Raw genomic sequence first — 24,063 nt, 5'->3', positions numbered from 1 at the left:
AAAACAACAACAACAACAAAAAACCTCTGAGAGAAATTGTTCAAGTGGTTTCACAGGTGAATTGTATCAAACAATTAAAGAACACCAATTCAGCACAATCACTTCCAGAAAACATAAGCATGATTTCCCAACACATTTTAAGGCTGCTACCCAGATAACAAAATCAATGACAATCCAAAAACAAAACAAAACAAAACAAAAACACTACAGACCAATATCCCTCATGAGCAGAGACACAGTAAGTCCTCAACAAAAAAGTTAGCAAATTAAACCAAGCAATATCTTAAAAGAATAAAATACCACAATAAAGTGGAGTTTATCATAGGAATGCAGGGTTGGTTCAACATTTGTAGGGGTAAAAAGTCAATGTAATTCATTTACAGCCCAGAAACTACATGATAATGTCAATTTATGCAAAAAAAGCATTTGAAACAATCCAACATTCACTCATCATATAGACTGTCAACAAACTAGAAACAGAAGGCAATGTCTTCAACCTGATAAAGAGTATCTACAAAAAACCCATAGCTAACATTTTACGTAATGATGAAAGACAGTGTTTTCTCACAAAAATTGAGGACGGGTAAGGATGTTGACTCTCATTACAGGTCCTAGACAGTACATTACAGCAATAAAAGAAAAGGCACACAGACTATAAAGGAAGAAATAAAACTATGCCCATTTGAATACGTAATTGTCTAAGTAGAAAATCCTAAGCAATCTATTAAAAAATAAAAAACAAACTTCCAGAACTAGTAAGTTTAGCAATGCCAAAGGATATAAGGTCAACACACAAAAATTTAAAATATTTCTACCTACTAAAAACAAGTAGAAGTCAAAACTTAAAAAATAATATTCACCTACTGTTTAGGGAAAAAAACCCAAAATAACAAGTGTTGGAGTGGATGTGGAGAAATTAGGACACACTTGGACATTGTTGGTAGAAATGTAAAACGGTACAGCTGCTATGGAAAACAGTATGGCAATTCCTGAAATAATTAAAAATATAATTGCTGTAACATCTTTTTCACTGGTTTATTCAAGGACAGGAAAAGAAGAATTGCTATAACATCCAGCAATCCTACTTCTAGGAACATACCCAAAAGAACTGAAAGCAGAATCTCAAAGAGATATTTGTTCACCTACATTCAGAGAGGCATTGAACACAATAGCCAAAAGGTGGAAGCAACCCATACACCCATGGACAGAAGAATAAACAAAATGTAAAATTCGCATATAAAGGAATACTACTTAGCTTTCAAAAGAAAATTCTGACACATACTACAACAGCGGTCCCCAACCATTTTCACACCAGGGACTGGTTTCATGGAAGACAATTTTTCCAGGGACAGAGAGTGGGGTTAGGGGGATGGTTTCAGGATGGAACTTTTCCACCTCAGATCATCAGGCATTCAATTCTCCTAAGGAGTGAGCAACCTAGATCCCTCAACATGTGCAGTTCACAATAGGGTATGCATTCCTATGAGAATCTAATGCCACCACTGATCTGTCAGGAGGCAAAGCTTAGGCAGTAATGCTCGCTCACTTACCACTCACTTCCTGTGGTACAGCCCAGTTTCTAACAGGCCACAGACGGTATACCAGTCTGAGGCCTGGGGGTTAGGGATCCCTGTGCTACAACATGGGTGAATAGTATACTAAGTGAAATAAGCCAGTCATAAGAAGACAACTTAGTAAAGTTGATAATTATTCCAAAAGGGTTTTTTTTTAACTTATTACAATCCCAATAAAAATCCCAACTGAATTTTTGTGTACAGACTTACTGGTTCTAAAATACATATGGAAAAGCAAAGTAATGACAATAGCCACGATTCTGAAAAATAATAAAGTTGAAGGAGTAATATTATTTCATTTTAAGACTGACAATATAAAGCCACAGTAACCAAGAAAGTGTAGTAGCAAAGGGACAGACATATAAATTAATGGGAGAAAAGAGTCCAGAAACAGACCCACCCAAATATGGTCAATTGATTTGTAACAAAAGTGTGAGGGCAATTCAATGGAAAATGAACAATATTTTCAATTTATGGTATTAGAATGAAACATTTACATGCAAAAAATAAAACCACGGCCTGTGAATCATACATTACATAAAAATTAACTCAAAATGCACCATAGGTTTAAGACAACAGGAGAAAACCTTCATAACTTTGATTTAGGCAAAATGTTTTTAGACAGGACACCAAAAATACTATTCATAAAATGAGACTGGCAGAAATGAATACACTGAACTTCATTAAAATTTAAAACTTTTGGTCAAGTGCAGTGGCTCAAGCCTCTAATCCCAGCACTTTGGGAGGCCAAAATGGACTGATCACCTGAGGTCAGGAGTTTGAGACCAGCCTGGCCAACATGGTGAAACCCCGTCTTTACTAAAAATACAAAAATTAGCCAGGCATAGTGGTGGGCGCCTGTAATCCCAGCTACTCAGGAGGCTGAGACATGAGAATCGCTTGAACCCGGGAGGCGAAGGTTGCAGTGAGCCGAGATCGCACCATTGCACTCCAGTCTGGCTGACAGAGCAACACTCCATCTCAAAAATTAAAAAAAAAATAAAGATACGAAAGAAAAAAAAAAAAAAAAGGCTGGGCACAGTGGCTCACGCCTGTAATCCCAATACTTTGGGAGGCCGAGGCGGGAGGATCACAAGGTCAGGAGATTGAGACCATCCTGGCGAACATGGTGAAACCCCGTTCCTACTAAAAATACAAAAAAAAAATTAGCAGGGTGTGGTGGTGGGCGCCTGTAGTCCCAGCTACTCGAAAGGCTGAGGCAGGAGAATGGCGTGAACCCAGGAGGCGGAGCTTGTAGTGGGCCCAGATTGCACCACTGCACTCCAGCCTGGACGACAGAGCCAGACTTTGTCTCAAAAATAAAATAAAATAAAATAAGAGAAAAAAAAAGAAAAAAAAATAGCCAGGTGTGGTGGTGCACACCTGTAGTCCCAGCTACTCGGGAGACTGAGATGGGAAAATCACCTGAGCCTGGGAAGTCGAGGCTGCAGTGAGCTGTGATTGCGCCACTGCACTCCAGCCTGGGCGGTAAGTCAAGATTCTGTCTCAATCAACTGATAAAGGGCATGACGACCTTTAAGATGATCATATCCAGAAAAACTATAGAAGCGCAGGACAAAAGTCCAGGCAGCACAGCGCAAAGGACATGGAGTAAACATGGAGGGAGCAGGGTCGGGTGAGAAATGCTTGCCTCATATACCATTCATACATACTGGTTGTAGGGAACTCTGGTATTCCCCCTGCACACCCATCACCAGATTACTTCTAATGATGTGAAGTTTGGCCCATCCCAGAGCAGCCATGCATGAGGAACTCTACTGTCCACAGTTCTTTAAACAGAGAACTTTACTAATAACTTCCCCAAGGAAGTTCATTCATCACTCGTAACCATACTTTACTTCCAGACCTGGGGAGGATTCAGTTTCTACTGGCTTCACTGTCAAGCTTTTCAGAGGCATGTTGAAACCAAATGATACTGGAAGAAACAGAAACAACCCTTTGGGAGGAAGTTTTCTGTTAAAGCAACCTGATCGACACTAGACACTAACACTTTCCAGCTGCATGATCCTGGAGAAGCTACTTCACCTCTCTGTACCACCACTGCCTTACCTGTACAGTGGGGACATGGGACTGCTGTGAAGATTAAAACATGTTAATTCAGTGCCCAGCACGTAAGTGCCTAGTGTCAGCCACTTACTGGCCAAGTGCTCAGAGTCAGGCCACTGAGAAGAAGAAAGGCATCTACCGAGAACACGCAGTTTATCTGCTATTTATTTAGAACTCCAAGCTGTCTGCTATAAAAGCAACCTTTAAATTGGTTATTTCTAATATTTAACATTTCTGACTCCCATTGCTTCTTCTTGCTCGCTCATGGAAAATCTCAACATCACTGTTTCTACAGATGTTTTCCTCTGTTGAGTTAAAGCACCTCACGGTGTTAGCTTTACATCCAATTACACTTAAAATGCTTCTCAGCCAGGCATAGTGACTCACACCTGTAATCCCAGCACTTTGGGAGGCCGAAGTGGGGGGATCACCTGAGGTCAGGAGTTCAAGACCAGCCTGGTCAACATGGTGAAACCCTGTCTCTACTAAAAATGCAAAAATTATCCGGGCATGGTGGCACACGCCTGTAATCCCAGCTACTCAGGAGGCTGAGGCAGGAGAATGGTTTGAATCCAGGAGGTGGAGACTGTAGTGAGCCGAGATCACGCCCATTGCACTCCAGCCTGGGCAACAAGTGTGAAATGCTGTCTCAAAAAATAAATAAAATGCTGCTCATTTCTATTTGACATTCATTCCTGTATCCATATGGACCAAGTAGCACCTAACACAGCACCAAAAACAATCAGCAGTTGGACAGAAGATGAATGACAGCTCCTGCCTTTAAAGATGCCAACATCCAGCAGGGATGTCACCTAACTCACTCTGTGGCCCCTGCCCACTCTATTCCCCAGGAAGTCATCCACCTCCCCACAAACCTCAAGACAGCTTTCCACTTCTCAGCATACCTTCATCCAAGGCTTACAGTGGGTTCTCTCTGAGCCATTTTATGTTAACTATAGTATTGTTTTGTTTTTCCTCCAGACTAGATAACATGGCATCACTACTTTCCCACTTATTTCTTTTTTCTTTTTTTTTTTTTTTTTTAAGCAGAGTCTCACCTGTTTCCCAGAAGTACAGTGGCACAGTCTCAGCTCACTGCAACCTATGCATCCTAGGCTCAAGCAATTTTTGTGCCTCGGCCTCCTGAGTAGCTAAGATTACAGGCATGTGCTACCATGCCTGGCTAATTTTTGTATTTATAGCAGAGATAGGGTTTTGCCATGTTGGCCAGGCTGGTCTCAAACTCCTGGCCTCAAGTGATTTTTCTGCCTCAGTCTCCGAAAGTGCTGGGATTGCAGGCCTGAGCCACCACACCAGGCCTACTTGTTTCTTCTAAATAAGGAATACTTGGTTTCCCTTCTTTGACCAGAGACTCACTTAATATTCATCTTCCCAGATCAATTAAGTCCAGGAAAAAAATCAAATATGCAAGTGTTGAAGTAAAACCAAGAAACGTTCTGAATTTTCTAGCAAGACTGTGATTTTAAAGTATGTATTCCCCCTAAGTACCTGTCAGACCACATATTCAAATCTTTGCTCGGAAAACAGTCATTCCAGTCATGAGCGATGTGGGGGCCCCACCAGCATGGAGAACCTGGTAATGCAGGTGACTAACTGTAGCACAGGCTGTTTCCCCACACAGTAAACATGGGGAAATACTGTTTCAGCTTCCTCATCAGCCCCCAGAATGACAACCTTGCCTGCCCTTTCCTCTAGGACCACTTCATTTACTTAATGACTTCCTTTACATAAGGTCTTATATGCTTCACTTCAGGGAAGGTAACCCCAGCTTTGGGCATTTTTTTTTTTAGACAGAGTCTCACTGTTGCCCAGGCTGGAGTGCAGTGGCGCAATTTCCACTCACTGTAAGTTCCACCCTCTGGGTTCACGCCATTCTCCAGCCTCAGCCTCCCCAGTAGCTGGGACTACAGGCGCCCGCCACCACACCCAGCTAATTTTTTTTGTATTTTTAGTAGAGATGGGGTTTCACTGTGTTAGCCAGGATGGTCTCGATCTCCTGACCTCGTGATCTGCCTGCCTTGGCCTCCCAAATGCTGAGATTACAGGCATGAGCCACCATGCCCGGCCTGGGCATTTTTTGGGTACTTATTAGGAGTTTTGATTCTTTTGACTGGACAGAAATAAGAAAATAACATTTGGAGAAACTGAGAAATCATTTCCTTAAGACTGGCCTTTTTTTTGTTTTTTTTTTTTTTGAGACAGAGTCTCACTCTGTTACCTAGGCTAGAGTGCAGTGATGCGATCTTGGCTCACTGCAACCTCCACCTCCCGGGTTCAAGAGGTTCTCCTGACTCAACCTCTTGAGTAGCTGGAATTACAAGCCTGTGCCACCACACCCAGCTAATTTCTGTATTTTTAGTAAAGATGGGGTTTTCTCCATGTTGGCTAGGCTGGTCTCGATCTCCTGACCTCAAGGGACCCACCTGCCTTGGCCTCCCAAAGTGCTGGGATTACAGGCGTGAGTCACCACAACTGGCCCCATTTATTATGTATTTTTTACATACAAAAAGACATTCCTGCCGGGTGTGGTGGCTCATGCCTGTAATCCCAGCACTTTGGGAGGCTGAGGTGAACAGATCACTTGAGGTCAGGAATTCCAGACCAGCCTGGTCAACATGGTGAAACCCTGTCTCTACTAAAAATATAAAAATCAGCCGTGTGTGGTGGCAGGCACCTGTATTCCCAGCTACTCAGGAGGCTAAGGAAGGAGAATTGCTTGAACCAAGGAGGAGGAGGTTGCAGTGAGCCGAGATCGCATCACTGTACTCCAGCCTCGGTGACAGAGCAAGACTCCGTCTCTAAAACAAAACAACAACAACAAGACATTCCTTAAATTTAGAAAATGGAGCCCACTTGAGAAATTGAGTAGGCAAAAGAAAAAATATCTAAAGGTGTTTAACGTCAAATACTCCACTAGGACTTTCTCCCAAAGTCCTACCCTTTTTCACTCAAGGAAGGGCTCTCAAATCCTCTTCCTAATGTACACCTCCCTTGTGGCATCTGAATGTCCACATCGTTGTCTGCTGGGACTGTTTCTGTGGAGGAGCCCTTCTAGTTCTGGTCACACTGAGTCTACTCTTCAGGTACCTCAGGCAAAACAGTGACGGATGGATGAAAAAACATTTTCTCTTATTTCTCTGCTATATTCCATATATTTGGGAGAAAACAAACCTACCTAATTCTCTAGCAGTGAGTCCTTCAAAAAGTTAGTCTCCCGCCAGGTGCGGTGGCTCACACCTGTAATCCCAGCACTTCGGGAGGCGAAGGCGGGCAGATCACAAGGTCAAGAGATAGAGACCATCCTGGCTAACACTGTCTCTACTAAAAATACAAAAAATTAGCTGGGCATGGTGGCACGCGCCTGTAGTCCCAGTTCCTCAGGAGGCTGAGGCAGGAGAATTGCTTGAACCCGGGAGGCAGAGGTTGCAGTGAGCCAAGATCGTGCCACTGCACTCCAGCCTGAGTGACAGTGCAAGACTCCGTCTCAAAAAAAAAAAAAAAAAGTCTCCCTGTATCTCCATGTGCCATAAACATTTAGCAGAATCCAGCGCCCACCCATAAGTGCTTTATCATCATCTAAAAATGGTTTCTAAATGGTTAGAAACTGTTTAAACCTGCTTGACACAGCATGTAAGATATGCTGCCCAGAGAACTTGGGGAATCCCCTTCTGATCATTTAGTAGTATATGGTGGTATACAGATAACATAAATAATGAAGATCTAACAGTAACAGAAAGGTAACACTCCAGCTACAGATCTTACAAAACGCCACATGTCACGAGCGTTTCTGCTGTGGTCCCAGATTCTGTCACCTCTTCAGTGACTTCACAGAATCTAGCTTACAAGATGACTCCTAGAATTGGGGGAGGAGGTTGTTTCACTTCAAGGATAGAAGTTTACCTTGATATTAAGCTCTCAGTTCCATCAGACAGGGTATATGAGGCATTAGGGCAAACAAAGAAAAATAAGCTCTTAGTTCCAAATGTACTTCTCAGCTTTGTGATGCTGGGTGTAGGACTCTGGACTCTAATCTCTCCTTTGCCAGCTGTTACCTGCTAGTTTCTGCCAACAGAAGGCACCAGAGAGGTACTAGAAAGCAGGAGTCGGGGTAGAGACGACATGCTCTTGCCCGTCTGTCAGTCGGCATCCCCACACCCACAGGTCCCGTCCATCAGTCGACATCAGCAGGCCCTGTCAGTCGGCATCCCCACAACGGCAGGCCCCTGTCCATCAGTCGGCATCACCGCATCCGCAAGTCCCTCTCCATCAGTCAGCATCACCGCATCCCCAGGTTCCGTCCTTCGGTTGGTATTACCGTACCACCAGATCCCGTCCATCAGTCGGCATCACCCCATCCGCAGGTCCCCATCCGTCAGCTGGCTTCACCACATCAGCAGGTCCCGTCCGTCAGTCGGCGTCACCGCACCACCAGGTCCCGTCCGTCAGTCGGCGTCACCGCACCACCAGGTCCCCGTCAGTCGGCGTCACCGCATCACCAGGTCCCCGTCCGTCAGTCGGCGTCACCGCATCACCAGGTCCCCGTCCATCAGTCGACATCACCACATTAGCAAGTCCCGTCCCTCAGTTGGCTTCAGCGCATCCGCAGGTCCCTCTCTGGCAGTCGGCATCACCGCATCCGTAGGTCCCTGTCTATCAGCCGGCGTCACTGAATCAGCAGTTGGTTACATCCTCTAGCTCCTCTGGACACTCAGAACAAGATTTATAACTCCTCTCTCTTCCCCCCATCCCAGGCGCCAGCCCCAGTCAAGGAGCTGCCATTGCTCAGAAATCTGAGTCTCAGGTGCTCAGGGCTCTTCCCTCCAAGTCTCTACTAGGATCCAAAACCTCAACTTCCTGTTTGGCCTTCCAGCCCTCAGGCCGTGGCTGCTCCTTACAGTCACTACTCTGGATTCTCCTTTGTTCTTTCACCTTTCAGCACCTGTATGATTCTCTCTGGTGAAATACTGAGGGTATTATCTGTGCTCCTGCCTGGATCTCACTGAGACAAGCACAAAACCGAAGGCTGAGAGCTGGTGAATTTGTTGTTGTTCTTATTATATCATAGCTAAAACATATTGTGTACTTATATGTACCAAGCACTGTTTTAAAGGCTTTAGCATGCATAATCCTATTTAATGCTCAAAGCAACCCAATGAGGGGGCCACCATCATCACCCTTGTTAGAAACGAGGAAAATGAGGCTCAAAGAATTTTAAAAACCTGTTCAGAGATCCCATAACTAGATCACACAATGAGAAAGCAGTGGAGCTAGGACATAATTCTAAGTCTGACCTCAAGGCTGCCCCATTTCCTGCAAAATAAATAAATAAATAAAATAACAACTATAAGGCTTTTTTAGGTGCTCCATGCTGCTTCACAGGGCTATTTACGTTGCTCACAAAGAACTTACTATAGTGGTTTTTTTGTTATCCTCTTGAGTCTTACTCATAACAGGCCTCTTCCCTTTTTTCATCCCACTGCTCCTCTAGCAAAACAGTATCATTTGTCCTGTGGAATATTCCACATTCAGGACATGGCTAGTTGTTTCTTTGATGCATCATTTAATTTGTCCCTCTATCTTCTGTATTTCTTGTAAACTCAAAGTTAGATTAAGACTGAAGCCAGTTGAACCTATTTAGATAAGACTATTTTCTCTGTGGTGACATGTATATTCTACTGCATCAAAGTAGAAGGCACATAATGTCTGCTCATTCCACTTTCAGTGATTCTAAGATTAATTAGGGACTGAAAGCCTAATCTTCCATTATAAAAGTTGTCCGGAACTGCAAAATTATCACTGTTTATAATAAGGCTTTGGCACAGAACAAGCGGCATATCCAGCATGAATAAATAAAACATATACAGGCTGGGTACAATGGCTCATGCCTGTAACCCCAGCACTTTGGGAGGCTGAGGCAGGTGGATCACCTGAGGTCGGGAGTTTGAGACCTGCCTGACCAACATGGTGAAATCCCATCTCTACTAAAATTACAAAAAATTAGCCAGGCGTGGTTGGTGGATGCCTGTAATCCCAGCTACTCGGGAGGCTGAGCAGGAGAATCCCTTGAACCTGGGAGGCGGAGGTTGCAGTGAGCCTAGATTGCACCATTCTACTCCAGCCTGGGCAACAAGAACAAAACTCCATCTCAAAAACAAACAAACAAACAAACAAACCATACAAAGTGACCCTTCTCGAAAAGGAAATAGTGTTCCCTCAAGTCTTTAAGGAAAAAAAACACCTAACAACAGCAGCTCATCTTATTCCTAACTCTCAATAAAATTGTTTTTTTTGATCAATATGTAAACAATCATTAAATTTTTAAAGGGAGTCAAAGGTGAAGAATTCCAAAGTCTAGCCAAGCTATCTTACGATTCAGTGTGTGCTCTTAATTAATTTTATCTTGCGTGCCCATATTTGCTCATTTGAAAACAGAGATAACCCACTAAAACTTGACACTATCCCAAAGGACAGTAAGGAGAGTAAAGTGAAATACAAAAATTAAGAAAAGTTAGATATGGCAAATACCCAGAACGAGGGAAAATGCAATAAACTAAAGGCTAAATTCTCTAAATTTGAAGAGATTATGAATGAATTAAAAGGAAACTCTGCCCATAGCAGATATGCTAGTACTCTAATAATTTACTTAAACTTGGTTTCTACCATTTGGCTATTTCATAGAAAGCTACATTACACTAGATGTAGCTCCTGAACAAAAAAATCATATTGAATTACATTTTAAATCATATTTAATATGGCTCATCTTAAAATAAGGGGATCAAACTAATAATCTTGCTATTACAACACTTGAGGACCTATCCCCCAAGCTACCGAATTCCCTAAACAAATGTTAATCTAAAACAGGAACATATAAAAAAAAAGTTTAATCTTATAACCCACCACTTCCATCTATAAAGTATATTTTTAATGCATTATATAACTTGCAATATATTCAGCATATACCAAAAACCAACCCCTTCCTGCAAAACTTAATCTCAATAATATTGTTTTGAAGATAAATATTCTCAGCACAAATCACTTGTGACTGAGAAACCTTGGAGAATCAGACTTAGATCAACTTCCCTCAACTTCCCACCAAAGTAACCTTTTAACCAAACAGAAGACCAGTGTAAAACACACATAACTAGTTACTCTTGTTTTTTTTATATTAGAAATACATAAAAGCTAAGCAGTTTCTCTGCACCACCCTCTCCAAAGTGAGTTTTAAGAACTTTCAGGTTCCATTGTCTGAAGAATCAAAAGACATTTTATTTTATCCCTTCAACTACAGGTGTCTCAAATTCTCACCATGACATCATTATTATGCTTTGGAAATTGCTGACACAGGCTATTCAATTGTGCTAAATAGTTTGTGTTTGTGCACATTACACAATCAGTGCAGTGCCACCATCTGAGCAAAAGGAAGCAGAATAACATCTTAAAATAAAAGCACAAAGTAGCAGGTATTTGTCGTTTTAAAACTTTGCCAAGATAGGAGCTTCATGTTTAAATACAATTGGCAAATTCATCAGAAAGAACTGAAATCAACAAAATCCTTTTGGGAAGGGACTGAATGAGAAAGATTACCTAGTTACCCAAGAATATATTTCAATTTTTGGTTTCTTATGCCAAAAAGCAGATTTTTAAGATACACTGTGCCCTTATGAAGAAAATCCCACACTAAGACATGGGTCATAAGAGAAGAATTTTATGTTCTAGCACACCCAAGAGTTGAAGAAAGGAGAAAAAGCTTTGAAAAAACTAACAGCAATAGGTTTCCATACTTAGATCTTAATTTTAAATAAAGAAATTCTTACCTCCCACTGTAAGTGAGGCGGGATATTTCGTATCTGAAGTTTCCGAATCCTGCAGAAGAATTAAAATGTTTTTTAAAAGAAAAAAAAAACATAAAAGCAAGACAATAATAGCCAACACGGAAGTTTAGAAATTACTTAAAATATTAACTCTATATTAATTACAAACCAATATCTATTAAGAAAATACAGCCCAAGAAGGAAAAGCAAAGAAGCAAAGTCATAAAATGCAGAGACCATTTGGAGATCCAGTATTTATTGGACTGTTATGACTTATTTTAAAAGTCACTAAAATTGGTAGACAGAATGTTTAAAACACACTTATCTGATGACTACATTCTAAGTTCAAATCCTTTAGCTTCAAATTAGGCATCCCAGGACACAAACAAGGCCTCAGTCCAGGTGATCTTACTCTGACCGTCACAGCTAAGGAGTCCATGGATAAAACTCAGGGAAATAAAAATGAGGTGTGGGTGGGAGGAAATTACACATTTATCTTCACTATCCCCTAACTGAAATTTAACACGTCCTTCAATTATGAATGCTGGCACTAAACCACAGAATTACAGTACTTGTAATTTTGACATCAACATAAATCAGATATTTTCATACCACATTAGACTGTTGAAGATCTTTAAATATCATCTACACTCATTACTGTGAAACTTAGATGTGTTGCTAGAACTTGTTACTTATTATATTAAGCACCTATCACTGAGTTTTAACATTCTGCTAACTACATTTCAAAATAATTGGCTTCCTTTACAATCCTATGTATTTTATGCATTTTAAGACATCCTAAGGCCGGGCACAGTGGCTCATGCCTGTAATCCCAACACTTTGGGTGGCTGAGGCAGGTGCATTACTCGAGGTCTGGAGTTTGGGACCAGACTGGTCACGTGGTGAAACCCCGTCTCTACTAAAATTACAAAAAAGTAGCTGGGCATGGTGGCAGGTGCCTGTAGTCCCAGCTACTCCAGAGGCTGAGGCAGGAGAATCTCTTGAACCTGGAAAGCGGAGGTTGCGGTAAGCCGAGATCGCATCACGGCACTGCAGCCTGGGCAACAGAGCGAGACTCTGTCTCAAAAAAATAAAAAATAAGACATCCTGAAACATAAGAAGAGATCCAGAGGTTTCAGACTGCGAAAGTACTGCACAGTACAGAAAATGTGAAGAATCAGCACCTTAGTTCAAATGCCCCCCAAACATGTATATACATACGTATAAGGGAAGGAAGAGGGTGATGCAAATAACACAACTGTATGTTAATTGTATGAGACCATACTATAGAAGTCACATGCCAGTCACCTCCTTTGAAGGAGGAAGAATTTAGTCAACTAGCTATTAAAAACAAAATAAAACAAAAACTAGCAACTGAGCCTGACATCTCAAGTGAAATAAATTACTTAACTTCTACAATCAGAACTATAGGACAGGCGGCCGGACGCAGTGGCTCACGCCTGTAATCCCAGCACTTTGGGAGGCCGAGGCGGGCGGATCATGAGGTCAGGAGATCGAGACCATCCTGGCTAACACGGTGAAACCCTGTCTCTACTAAAAATACAAAAAATTAGCCGGGCGTGGTGGCGGGCGCCTGTAGTCCCAGCTACTAGGAGGCTGAGGCAGGAGAATGGCGTGAACCCGGGAGGCGGAGCTTGCAATGAGCCGAGATCGCGCCACCGCACTCGTCTGGGCGACAAAGCGAGACTCCGTCTCAAAAAAAAAAAAAAAAAGAACTATAGGACAGGCCTTGTGGCTCATGCCTGTAATCCCAGCACTTTAGGAGGATCACTTGAGCCCAGGAGTTCCAGACCAGCCTGGACAACAAAGCCAAACCCCATCTCTACAAAAATCTTTAAAATTTTTTTTTAAATTAGCTAGGCATGGTGTTGCATGCTTGTAGTACCAGCTACTCAGGAGACTGAGATGGAAGGATTGCTTGAGACCAGGAGTTCAAAGCTACAGTGAGCTGTGACTGCACCACTGCAATCCAGCCTGGGCAATAGAGTGACACCCTGTCTCAAAAAGAAAAGACAAGAAAAAAGAAAAATAAAAAATAGAAAAAAACAAAGAACTATAGTGAACTTTTCTTTCCAGGTCAAATAATCCACAATTTTGAAATATCAGAGCAAAAGACCAGTTTAGTCTAGATTCATAGCCTAGTTCAGTCCTTTGCCTCTTCCCTTTCCCCAAAAGGGTGAGAACAAACAAAATACCACAGCTGCCACTGATCCCTTCGAGAACATCAAAGAAAATCTAGATTAACTAAACTCAGGTACATCCTGTCTACAATCATAAAACGGAGGAGGAAAGGAAGAGAAGCACTTTTACGTTATTTTCATGACAAAGTAAAAGCGCAGTTATCAGGGTAAAATATACCAAAGAGATAAAAGAGAATGCCAGTTTAAGAGAAAAAAAAAATCCAAACTATAGCTAGTATAGATTTACAGATAAAATGCTAGTTTGGGATTTGTTTCAAAATAACTCATGTGGTAATAACTGTTAAAGCTTCAGGACAGGTACCTCTCTGCTTTTATGTAAGTTTTATAATTTTTCTTTTTGTGTGTGTGTGACAAGAGTCTCGCTCTGTCGCCCACGCTGGAATTCAGTGGCACAATCTCAGCTCACTGCAGCCTCTGCCTCCCGAGTTCAGGCAATTCTCCCACCTCAGCCTCCTGCGTAGCTGGGATTACAGGCATGCGCCATCACACCCAGCTAATTATTGTGTTTTTAGTACAGATGGGGTTTCACCATGTTGACCAGGCTGGTCTCAAACTCCTGACCTCAAGTGATCCACTCGCCTCCGCCTCCCAGAATGCTTGGATTACAGGCATGAGCCACTGTGTCGGGCTGTATTTTCTATAAAAGGTTTAAAATATATACCCTAATAAAAAGATCTGTAATTCATAGATTTCACAACTGTTATATGTTGCTTCAGTTAAAAGAAAAATTGCGGCCAGACATGGTGGCTCACACCTGTGATCCCAGCACTTTGGGGGCTGAGGTGGGCGGATCACCAGGGGTCAGGAGTTCGAGACCAGCCTGACCAAAATAGAGAAACCCCATCTCTACTAAAAATACAAAATTAGCTGGGCGTGGTGGCACATGCCTGTAATCCCGGCTACTCGGGAGGCTGAGGCAGGAGAATCGCTTGAACCCAAGAGGCAGAGTTTGTGGTGAGCCAAGACTGTGCCACTGCACTCCACCCTGGGTGACAGTGAGACTCAAAAAAAAAAAAAAAAAAAAAGTTGCTCACACTGTATTTACCTGGCTAATGAAAGTATGATTTACTACATATATGCAAGTACTGATCTGGTTTGTTTTTTGTTTTTGTTTTTGTTCTGTTTTGAGATGGAGTCTCACTCTATCGCCCAGGCTGGAGTGCAGTGGCGTGGTCTTAGCTCACTGCAATCTCTGCCTCCTGGGTTCAAGCAGTTCTCCTGCCTCATCCTCCCGAGTAGCTGGGACTACAGGTGTATGCCACCACATCCAGCCAACTTTTTATAGAGATGGTGGCCTCGCTATGTGGTCCAGGTTCATCTTGAACTCCTGGACTCAAGCAGTCCTTCTATCTTGACCTCCCCAAAGTGCTGGGATTACAGGCTTGAGCCACCATGCCTGGCCCTATTCTGTGTATCTAACACAGTAAGGATTTGCAGCAGTGTTAAGAAACTAAGTATTCACCTCCACTGGCCTCATTTTGGAGGGTGTATATATTACCAAAAAATTTTCCCAAAAGTACACATGTAAATATACATGGAGAGTTTAGGTTAATTAGCACATGATCGTACACATTACAAAAATAAATATTCACTTCACAAATAGGATACTATCTTTTGTTTATTAAGAGTAATCCAGGCGGTACACAGTGGCTCATGCCTATAATCCCAGCCCTTTGGGGGGCCAAGGCGGGAGGAGTGCTTAAGGCCAGGAGTAAAATTAGCCTGGCATGGTGGCACACGCCTGTAGTCCTAGATACTCAGGATGCTGAGGTGGAAGAATCACATGAGCCCAGCAGTTTAAAGTTTCAGTGAGCTATAATCATGCCACTGCACTCCAGCCTGAGCAATGGATTGAGACCCTGTCTCACACACACACAAAAAGCAATCCATTTGCCATGTTTTCCCAAAGACTTCTTAAGAATCTCATACTCAAGGATCCCATGGATTTTCTACCCACTCTTCAAAATGTACATCCAACACTCATTTAATTATTGGAAGTTTGGATGTTACTCCAGAATAATTATTTCCCTTAAATGGTTTTCTAGCTTCCCTTACCTGATACTCTCAAGTGTCATTTTAGACAAACATCTGAGTTATTTTTATGCAGTGTTTTGCTTTGTTTTTCAGATGGGAGTCTCGCTCTCTCACCCAGGCTGGAGTGCAGTAGCGCAATCTCAGCTCACTGCAACCTCTGTCTCCCAGGTTCAAGCAATTATCCTACCTCAGCCTTCCTAGTAGGTGGGATTATTAGATGCCCATTAATTTTTGTTTTTTTTTTTTTAAGTAAAGATGGGGTTTCACCATGTTGGCCATGCTGGTCTCAAACACCTGATCACAAGTGATCTGCCCACCTCAGCCTCCCGAAGTGCTGGGATTGCAGGTGTGAGCTGCTGCGCCCGGCCCTGCAGTTAGTGTTTTGATATCTAGAATTGTTCTTTCCCATTTGTTCAGTAACTAATCTTAAACTGTGTGACGTTTACCTCTGGCTCCTAACCCTGTGCTCTGCTCTTATCAGTACAAGAGCCAAAAGTCTCAACATTAACAGGAATGAACCAAAGGCATGAATTATAATCATCCAGCAGAGATAAACACAAACTTATGGCATGGAAAGAACTGGAGAAAAATCTATCTCAGTCAGCTATACAATTAAAATACTCTACTGCTTCTTTGGTTATGTTCCATCTGAGATTTGAGAATTAGTTTATGTTTGGGTTTGATTCTAAATACTTACAAGTCAAGAAAAGGTATTAATATTTTAATAGAGTGTTTCTAGCATACTGGTTACCAAGTCATTAAAGTTCAATTTAACTACCAGCAAATAAATTAGTGTTTCACCACCTCCTAAAATACCCATAAATACACAGGATGCACACTCCATAACAACAGGGACTAATTAGGTTATCTTGTTCATTGCTGCATTCAGAGCTTGAACAGTGCTTGGCATCTGATAAGTATTCAACTGATAGTTAAAATCTGTTACAATATATAGACTGGGGGGAAAAGAAAAAAGACTCACAGAACCACCATCCAGAAACTAACATTTCAAATGATTTTCTTATAGCTTATAAAGGGACCAAGAAAAACAACTGCCACGCATTTCTGAGAATGGGAAAAAAAAAAATTGAATTATTTAAGCATTTGCATTATTTTTAAAAATTCAGGCTGGGCACAGTGGCTCATGTCTGTAATCCCAGCACTTTGGGAGGCCAAGGCAGGCAGATCACGAGGTCAGAAGTTCAAGACCAGCCTGATCAACATGGTGAAACCTCGACTCTACTAAAAATACAAAAATTAGCTGGGCTTGGTGGTATGCGCCTGTAATCCCAGCTACTCAGGAGGCTGAGGCAGGAGAACTGCTTGAACCCAGGAGGCAGAGGTTGCAGTGAGCTGAGACTGCACCACTGCACTCCAGCCTAGGAGACAGAGTGAGGCTCCGTCTCAAAAAAAAAAAAAAAAAATCAACACAGTTTAAGGGTTTCCCCCACCAGAGGGGAAACAGGGTAAATTTTAGTTCTCAGGCTAATAGATTAAAAATTTAAAGGCCAGGTGCAGTGGTTCAAGCCTGTAATCCCAGCACTTTGGGAGGCTGAGGTGGGGGGATCAAGAGGTCAGGAGTTCAAGACCAGCTTGGCCAAGATGGTAAAACCCTGTCTCTACTAAAAATACAAAAATGAGCCGGCCGCAGTGGTGGGCACCTGTAATCTCAGCTACTCCGGAGGCTGAGGCAGGAGAATCGCCTGAACCCAGGAGGTGGACATTGCAGTGAGCCAAGATCGTACCACTACACTCTAGCCTGGGCAACAAAGCAAGACTCCGTCTCAAAAAAAAAAATTTAAAAACTGCCCACTCTGCTAGAAATATTAGTTATTATGAAAATTCAGTAATCATTTATTAAAAGCATGTTTAATTCCAAAAGAAAGAGTCAACAGTAGGCCTGGCAGGGTAGCTCATGCCTGTAAACCCAGCACTTTGGGAGAACTGCTTGAAACCAAGAGTTCCAGACCACCTTGGGTAATAAAATGAGACAGCCCCCCCCCCTCCAACAGCCCTGCCTATCTACAAAAAAATCAAAATTAAAATTAATTTTTAACAAGAGCCAATAGAGCAGCTCATGTAGACTCTGAAGGGCATCTTCAAGATCTTTAGTAATCGATGAAACTGATTTAAGTTGATTTTAGAGAAATCTAATTGACACCAACTAGAGAAAGTGAGCCTCCATATACCCATCACCTGTTCCAATTAACAAGTGTGATATATGATAATCTGATCTTGTGTATTCTATACCCAAACCTGTACCAAGTCTCCCTTACATAGCATGCCACGCTGAAGTACTCCAGTAAACAACAATGAAAAATAAGGAGCTTTATTTCAACATAACCACAATAGCATCATTGCTCCTAAAAGTAATTAGCAAAAATTCCTTGCTATTAGATATCCAGTAAGTGTTTATTTCCGATTGCTAATAACTATCTTTTTTTTTTTTTTTTTTTTGAGACGGAGTCTCGCTCTGCCGCCCAGGCTGGAGTGCAGTGGCCGGATCTCGGCTCACTGCAAGCTCCGCCTCCCAGGTTCACGCCATTCTCCTGCCTCAGCCTCCCGAGTAGCTGGGATTACAGGCGCCCGCCACCTCGCCCGGCTAGTTTTTTGTATTTTTTAGTAGAGACGGGGTTTCACCGTGTTTGCCAGGATGGTCTTGATCTCCTGACCTCGTGATCCACCCGTCTCGGCCTCCCAAAGTGCTGGGATTACAGGCTTGAGCCACCGCGCCCGGCCATAACTATCTTTTTACATGAGGTTTGTTCATATCAAGATGCCAACAAGATACACACACGCATACAGCTGACATGCTGATATATAATCTTAGGTCTATTTAATACAAGTTTCCCTTCACTGCTTTCTTCACATTTATGTAATGGTCCAAAGTCAAAATCCTACACAATTACTCATTCTGGATTTTACTCACTGCATCCCCCTTTGTATCGTTTTAATAATTGTTTACTACATAGAATTAGATATATAATAACGTGTTTTTTCTGAGACAGGATCTTGCTCTATTGCCCAGACGGGAGAGCAGTGGTACAATCAGCTCACTGCAGACTCAAACCCCTGGGACTCAAGTGATCCTACCATCACAGCCTTCTTAGTAGCCGGGACCACAGGTATACGCTACCACGCCGCCCAGCTAAATTTTTTGTAGAGATGGGGTCTCACTACATTTCCCAGGCTGGTCTCGAACTCCTGGCCTCAAGCAATCCTCCTACTTTGGCGTCAATAATATATAATTTGTTTATATACATAAGACATCTATGAACCCACCTCCAATAATCAGAAGATAATTGAAGATAATTTGACACCTCTCCCCCAACCCTCCTCCTCCCAGAATATAATTATCACCCCTAATTTTTTTATTCTCATGTTTTTACAACAGTTAATCTGTTAAAACTGTTTTTAGCTGGGCATAGTGGTGCATGCCTGTAGTCCCAGCTACTCGGGAGACTGAGGCAGGAGGATCGACTAAGCCCTAGGGAGGTCAAGGTTGCAGTGAGTGGTAGCGGTGCCACTGCATTCCAGCCTGGGCAACAGGGTAAGACCCTATCTCAAAAAACAAACAAAAAAACCTTGACTTTTAAAAAGTAGACAAAATGCTGCTAGCAGTCTTCAAAAAAGACCAAAATTGGCTGGGTGCAGTGGCTTGCGCCTGTAATCCCAGCACTTTGGGATGCCGAGGCAGGCAGATCACCTGAGGTCAGGAGTTCGAGACCAGCCTGGCCAACATCGTGAAAACCAGTCCGTACCGAAAATACAAAAATTAGCCAGGTGTGGTGGCACAGGCCTGTAATCCCAGCTACCTGGGGGCGCTGAGACAGGAGAACTGCTTGAACTCAGACGTTGCAGCAAGCTGAGACTGTGCCATTGTACTCCAGCCTGGGCAATAAAAGCAAAACTCTGTCTCAAAAAAAAAAAGGCCAAAATTGCCAGAAATGGTCGGGGGGGTAAAATTTAATGAGCGAAACTTAATACTATCTAGTCAGTACTCAAATTTTCCTGATTAAAAAATATCTTTCTTGGCCGGGCGCGGTGGCTCAAGCCTGTAATCCCAGCACTTTGGGAGGCCGAGACGGGCGGATCACGAGGTCAGGAGATCGAGACCATCCTGGCTGACACGGTGAAACCCCGTCTCTACTAAAAAAAGACAGAAAACTAGCCGGGCGAGGTGGCGGGCGCCTGTAGTCCCAGCTGCTCGGGAGGCTGAGGCAGGAGAATGGCGTGAACCCGGGAGGCGGAGCTTGCAGTGAGCTGAGATCCGGCCACTGCACTCCAGCCTGGGCGGCAGAGCGAGACTCCGCCTCAAAAAAAAAAGAAAAAAAAAAAAAAAGAAAAAAAAAAAAAAAAAATATCTTTCTTAACAACTGGTATGTTCAAATCAGTATTCAGATTAAGATCTATATGTGGCATTTGGTTGATTATGACTCTAGTCTTATAACCTAAATGTTGCCCTTTTTCTTGCAACTTATTTGGATAAAAAACCTAAAATGCTGTCCCTTGTCCTCTAGTTTCTCACTGTCTGGAGTTTGCTAGTGACACTCCTGTAATAGTGTTTAATACATTCCTCTGTTCCCTATAAAGTTGTAGTTAGATCCAAAGGCTCAACTTGGTTTCTCGTTTCGTGTTTGGGAGAGGCAATATTCCATAGGGAGTGTTCTGTACTTCCATGGGAGTTGTTACCTCTGATGTCTTTCTATGATGTTGGCAGCTACTAGTGATCACTGCCTAAATCCATTATTTCATTCAAGGTTGAAAAATCATGATTTTCTCATTCTATCATGCCTTCTGTGTTTTTTAGCCAGAGTTATTCTATAAAGAACAAGTGTCCCTCATCAAGTATTTGGATGCTCTGAAGCATACTAAGTGCAGTAAAGACAGGATACTTTATTCTTTCCCTTCTGCAGCAGATGGTTTTGTGCTTCTTACCACATCACCTGACTCATCGCTGTGGTGGACAATCAATCCCACACACATTTCAGTTGTCTCACTTCTTTCCACCCGTAAGCACACACCTTACACAAGGCTGCTTCTTTATCTCAGGGCTTTCTCCAAAGCCTCTAGAGTACAGGAGCAGCCCAGAAACACTGGACAGAGAAAATCCTTAAGAACATGCATAGGCTGGGCAAGGTGGCTCACGTCTATAATCCCAGCACTTTGGGAGGCCAAGGCGGGCAGATCACGAGGTCAGGAGATTGAGACCATTCTGGCTAACATGGTGAAACCCCATCTCTACTAAAAATACAAAAAATTAGCTGGGCGTGGTGGCGGGCGCCTGTAGTCCCAGCTACTTGGAAGGCTGAGGCAGGAGAATGGCGTGAACCCGGGAAGTGGAGCTTGCAGTGAGCCGAGATTGAGCCACTGCACTCCAGCCTGGGCGACAGAGTGAGGCTCCGTCTCAAAAAACAAAAAACAAAAAAAAATTTATAAATGTAGGTGTATGAGGGTGGGGGCAGGGAGCTCCAATTTTTCAGATAGATAAACCTGGGAGGTATTCTGCGAATTTCTTGGAGATCCCATTTCCCTGCAGGAAACTCAATAAAGTACCTATCATTGGCTTTTCCTAACTCCCCAATTCATTCTCCCCCTTCCCTCACTTCTTCTTGAAATTATCTCTAAAATAAACCAACTTTGGCAAATCCCTGTCTCAATCTCTGCTTAAAGAGGAGTCCAGGCTGGGCACAGTGGCTCACATCTCTAATCCCAGCACTTTGGGAGACCAAGGTGGGAGGATCGCTTGAAGCCAGGAGTTAGAGACCAGCCTGGGCAACACAGTGAGACTTCGTCTCTACAAAAAAATTAAAAACTAAAAAATTTTGCCGGGTGTGGTGGCTCATACCTGTAATCCCAACACTTTGGGAGGCAGAGGCAGGCAGATCACCTGCGGTCCAGAGTTCAAGACCAGCCTGGCCAACATGGCGAAACCCCATCTCTACTAAAAACACAAAAATTAGGCTAGGCACAGTGGCTCACGCCTGTAATCCCAGCACTTTGGGAGGCTGAGGAGGGTGGTTCATGAGGTCAGGAGTTCAAGACCAGCCTGGCCAAGATGGTGAAATCCCATCTCTACTAAAAATACAAAAAATTAGCTGGGCGTGGTGGTGGGCATCTGTAATCCCAGCTACTCAGGAGGCTGACGCAGAGAATTGCTTGAACCCAGGAGGCGGAGGTTGTAGTGAACTGAGATCGCACCAATGCACTCCAGCCTGGGTGACAGAGCGAGACTCCCTCTCAAAAAAAAAACAAAAAACAAATAAACAAAAACAACCAGGTGTGGTGGTATGCACCTGTAATCCCAGCTACTCAGGAGGCTGAAGCAGGAGGATCACTTGAACCCAGGAGGTAGAGGTTGCAGTGAGCCAAGATCGTGCCACTGCACTCCAGCCTTAGACACAGAGTGAGACTCCATCTCAAAAATAAATTTAAAAAAAAGGCTGGGAGCAGTGGCTCATGCCTGTAATCCCAGCACTTTGGAAGGCCAAGGCAGGCGGATCACAAGGTCAGGAGATTGAGACCATCCTGGCTAACACCGTGAAATCCCATCTCTACTAAAAGATACAAAAAATTAGCCAAGCATGGTGGCACGTGCCTATAGTACCACCTACTCGGGAGGCTGAGGCAGGAGAATCGCTTGAACTCGGAAGGCAGAGGTTGCAGTGAGCTAGTATCGCACCACTGCACTCCAGCCTGGGTGACAGAGTGAGACTCCATCTCAAAAAAAAAAAAAAAATTTATTGGCTTATCTTTGATGCTGTATAAAAGAAAAAATATATATATATTTACATATATATATTTAAAAATTAATGGGCATGGTGGTACGTGCCTGTAGTCCCAGCTACTTGGGAGGCTGAGGTGGGAAGACTGCTTGGGCTCAAGAGGTTGTGAGGCTACAGTAAGCTATGACTGTGCCACTGCACTCCAGCCTGGGCAACAGAGCAAACCTCTTTTTCTGTTTTTTAGGAAAAAAAAAAAAAAAAAAGGAGTCCAAAGACATTATTTCAAATTTTTCAGAATAATGTGTTAGGGCCCTGACATTGCCCAAAGACAACCAAATATTTCATTCCTTCAGTATCATTATTAATTCAGAGTCATAAATATTTTGCTTGTATCAATCTTTTTAGATGCTCAAATTGTCCCATCTTTGGCCAACAAAACGGCCTCTTCACGCTGGCTCCTTCATCTTTTGATGTTACTCCAATAATATTTGTGAATACTTCTGCTTTCTGTTATGGTGTGATATTCTAGGTCTAGCTTGTATGTTTCTTGTCCCTGTCTTTAATTGGCCTTATCAACATGGATCCTTGATCCCTTTTAGTCAGAAAAAGTACAGAGAGACTACAATCTGGTCACTAGAGGCGCTCATCGTTATTAGATTGGTCATGCTTCCAAGCCAGAGCTAGAAAATACACTTGGAAAGAAAATAAACCATGCATTCATACTGATTATTTCCAACTCAAATTTTGGATGACTAGAATTTCTCAGAAAGTCTCTTATATTTGCATATTTTCTTCCACTAAAAACTCTGACAAAAGACAGAAGAACAAAAAAAAAAGTGCTTTATGTTTATTATCTCATTTAGCCCTCAGAGTCTGCATTTTACAGATTAGGAAACAAAGGCAGAAGTAATTTAATTTGTCTGAATACACACACAGCTACTGTGTGGCAGGATCAGAATATATAGTTGAGCATTCTGGCCCCAGATTCTATCCTCCTAACCATACTCTATTCGGTCTTACTGATTTCACTTATAATCCAACCAATAGCATAACCATATCAAATAACTTCAGAAAAAAGTACAGATTGCATATTAAATTCAAAAGATAAAAATATATGCTAATCCTAAGCAATATTTTCCCTTTACACCTTAGCTTTAAACCACCATAACTTACATTTGGCAACTCAATATTGAAATTAAGTGGACAAGCTGACATATTAATACCAAGAAAAGAAGAAGAGAGGTAAGGCAACTATGAGGAAAACACAACTACTTAGTTGCCTCAAGGTATTATAAAGATTATATACACAGGCACTTCAGGTACTTCTGAAGCTAGTCGTATCAAGTCCCAATGCAAGACACAAAACTGTATTAGACCTGCAACCTTTCATCCAAATTACCTGTAAGTCCTGGATGCACCTTTATCTTATTCCTCTGGAAAAGGCTCTGTCTCAGCCCTTTCCTTCTATCAACACTTACATACAAATCAAGTGGGAATCACTGCTTTCCTACTTTATAAGACAGATACTGATATAATGCTGCTAACACCAGCTGATGATAGGAGGAGAAAACTAAGTCTAACTTGTAACATGTTCTTTGCGTTTTTTTTT

The 24,063-nt window shown here is 42.5% G+C and overlaps 1 protein-coding gene across 3 annotated transcripts in view; it reads right to left on the bottom strand.

Moving 5' to 3' along the window:
- Positions 1-24,063, bottom strand: part of IGF2BP3 (insulin like growth factor 2 mRNA binding protein 3) — a 156,262-nt gene that overhangs the window by 90,857 nt on the left and 41,342 nt on the right. For all 3 annotated transcript variants that reach the window (XM_025378424.1, XM_025378423.1, XM_025378426.1), the window contains exon 3: positions 11,477-11,525. In XM_025378424.1, coding sequence (XP_025234209.1) covers positions 11,477-11,525 — 49 coding nt within the window. The remainder of the gene's footprint in view (positions 1-11,476; positions 11,526-24,063) is intronic.

Source organism: Theropithecus gelada, chromosome 3 (genome assembly GCF_003255815.1).
Source record: "Theropithecus gelada isolate Dixy chromosome 3, Tgel_1.0, whole genome shotgun sequence".
Classification (NCBI taxonomy): domain Eukaryota; kingdom Metazoa; phylum Chordata; class Mammalia; order Primates; family Cercopithecidae; genus Theropithecus; species Theropithecus gelada.
Note: the sequence above shows the minus strand (reverse complement) of the source record. Positions and strands in the feature narration are given on the sequence as shown.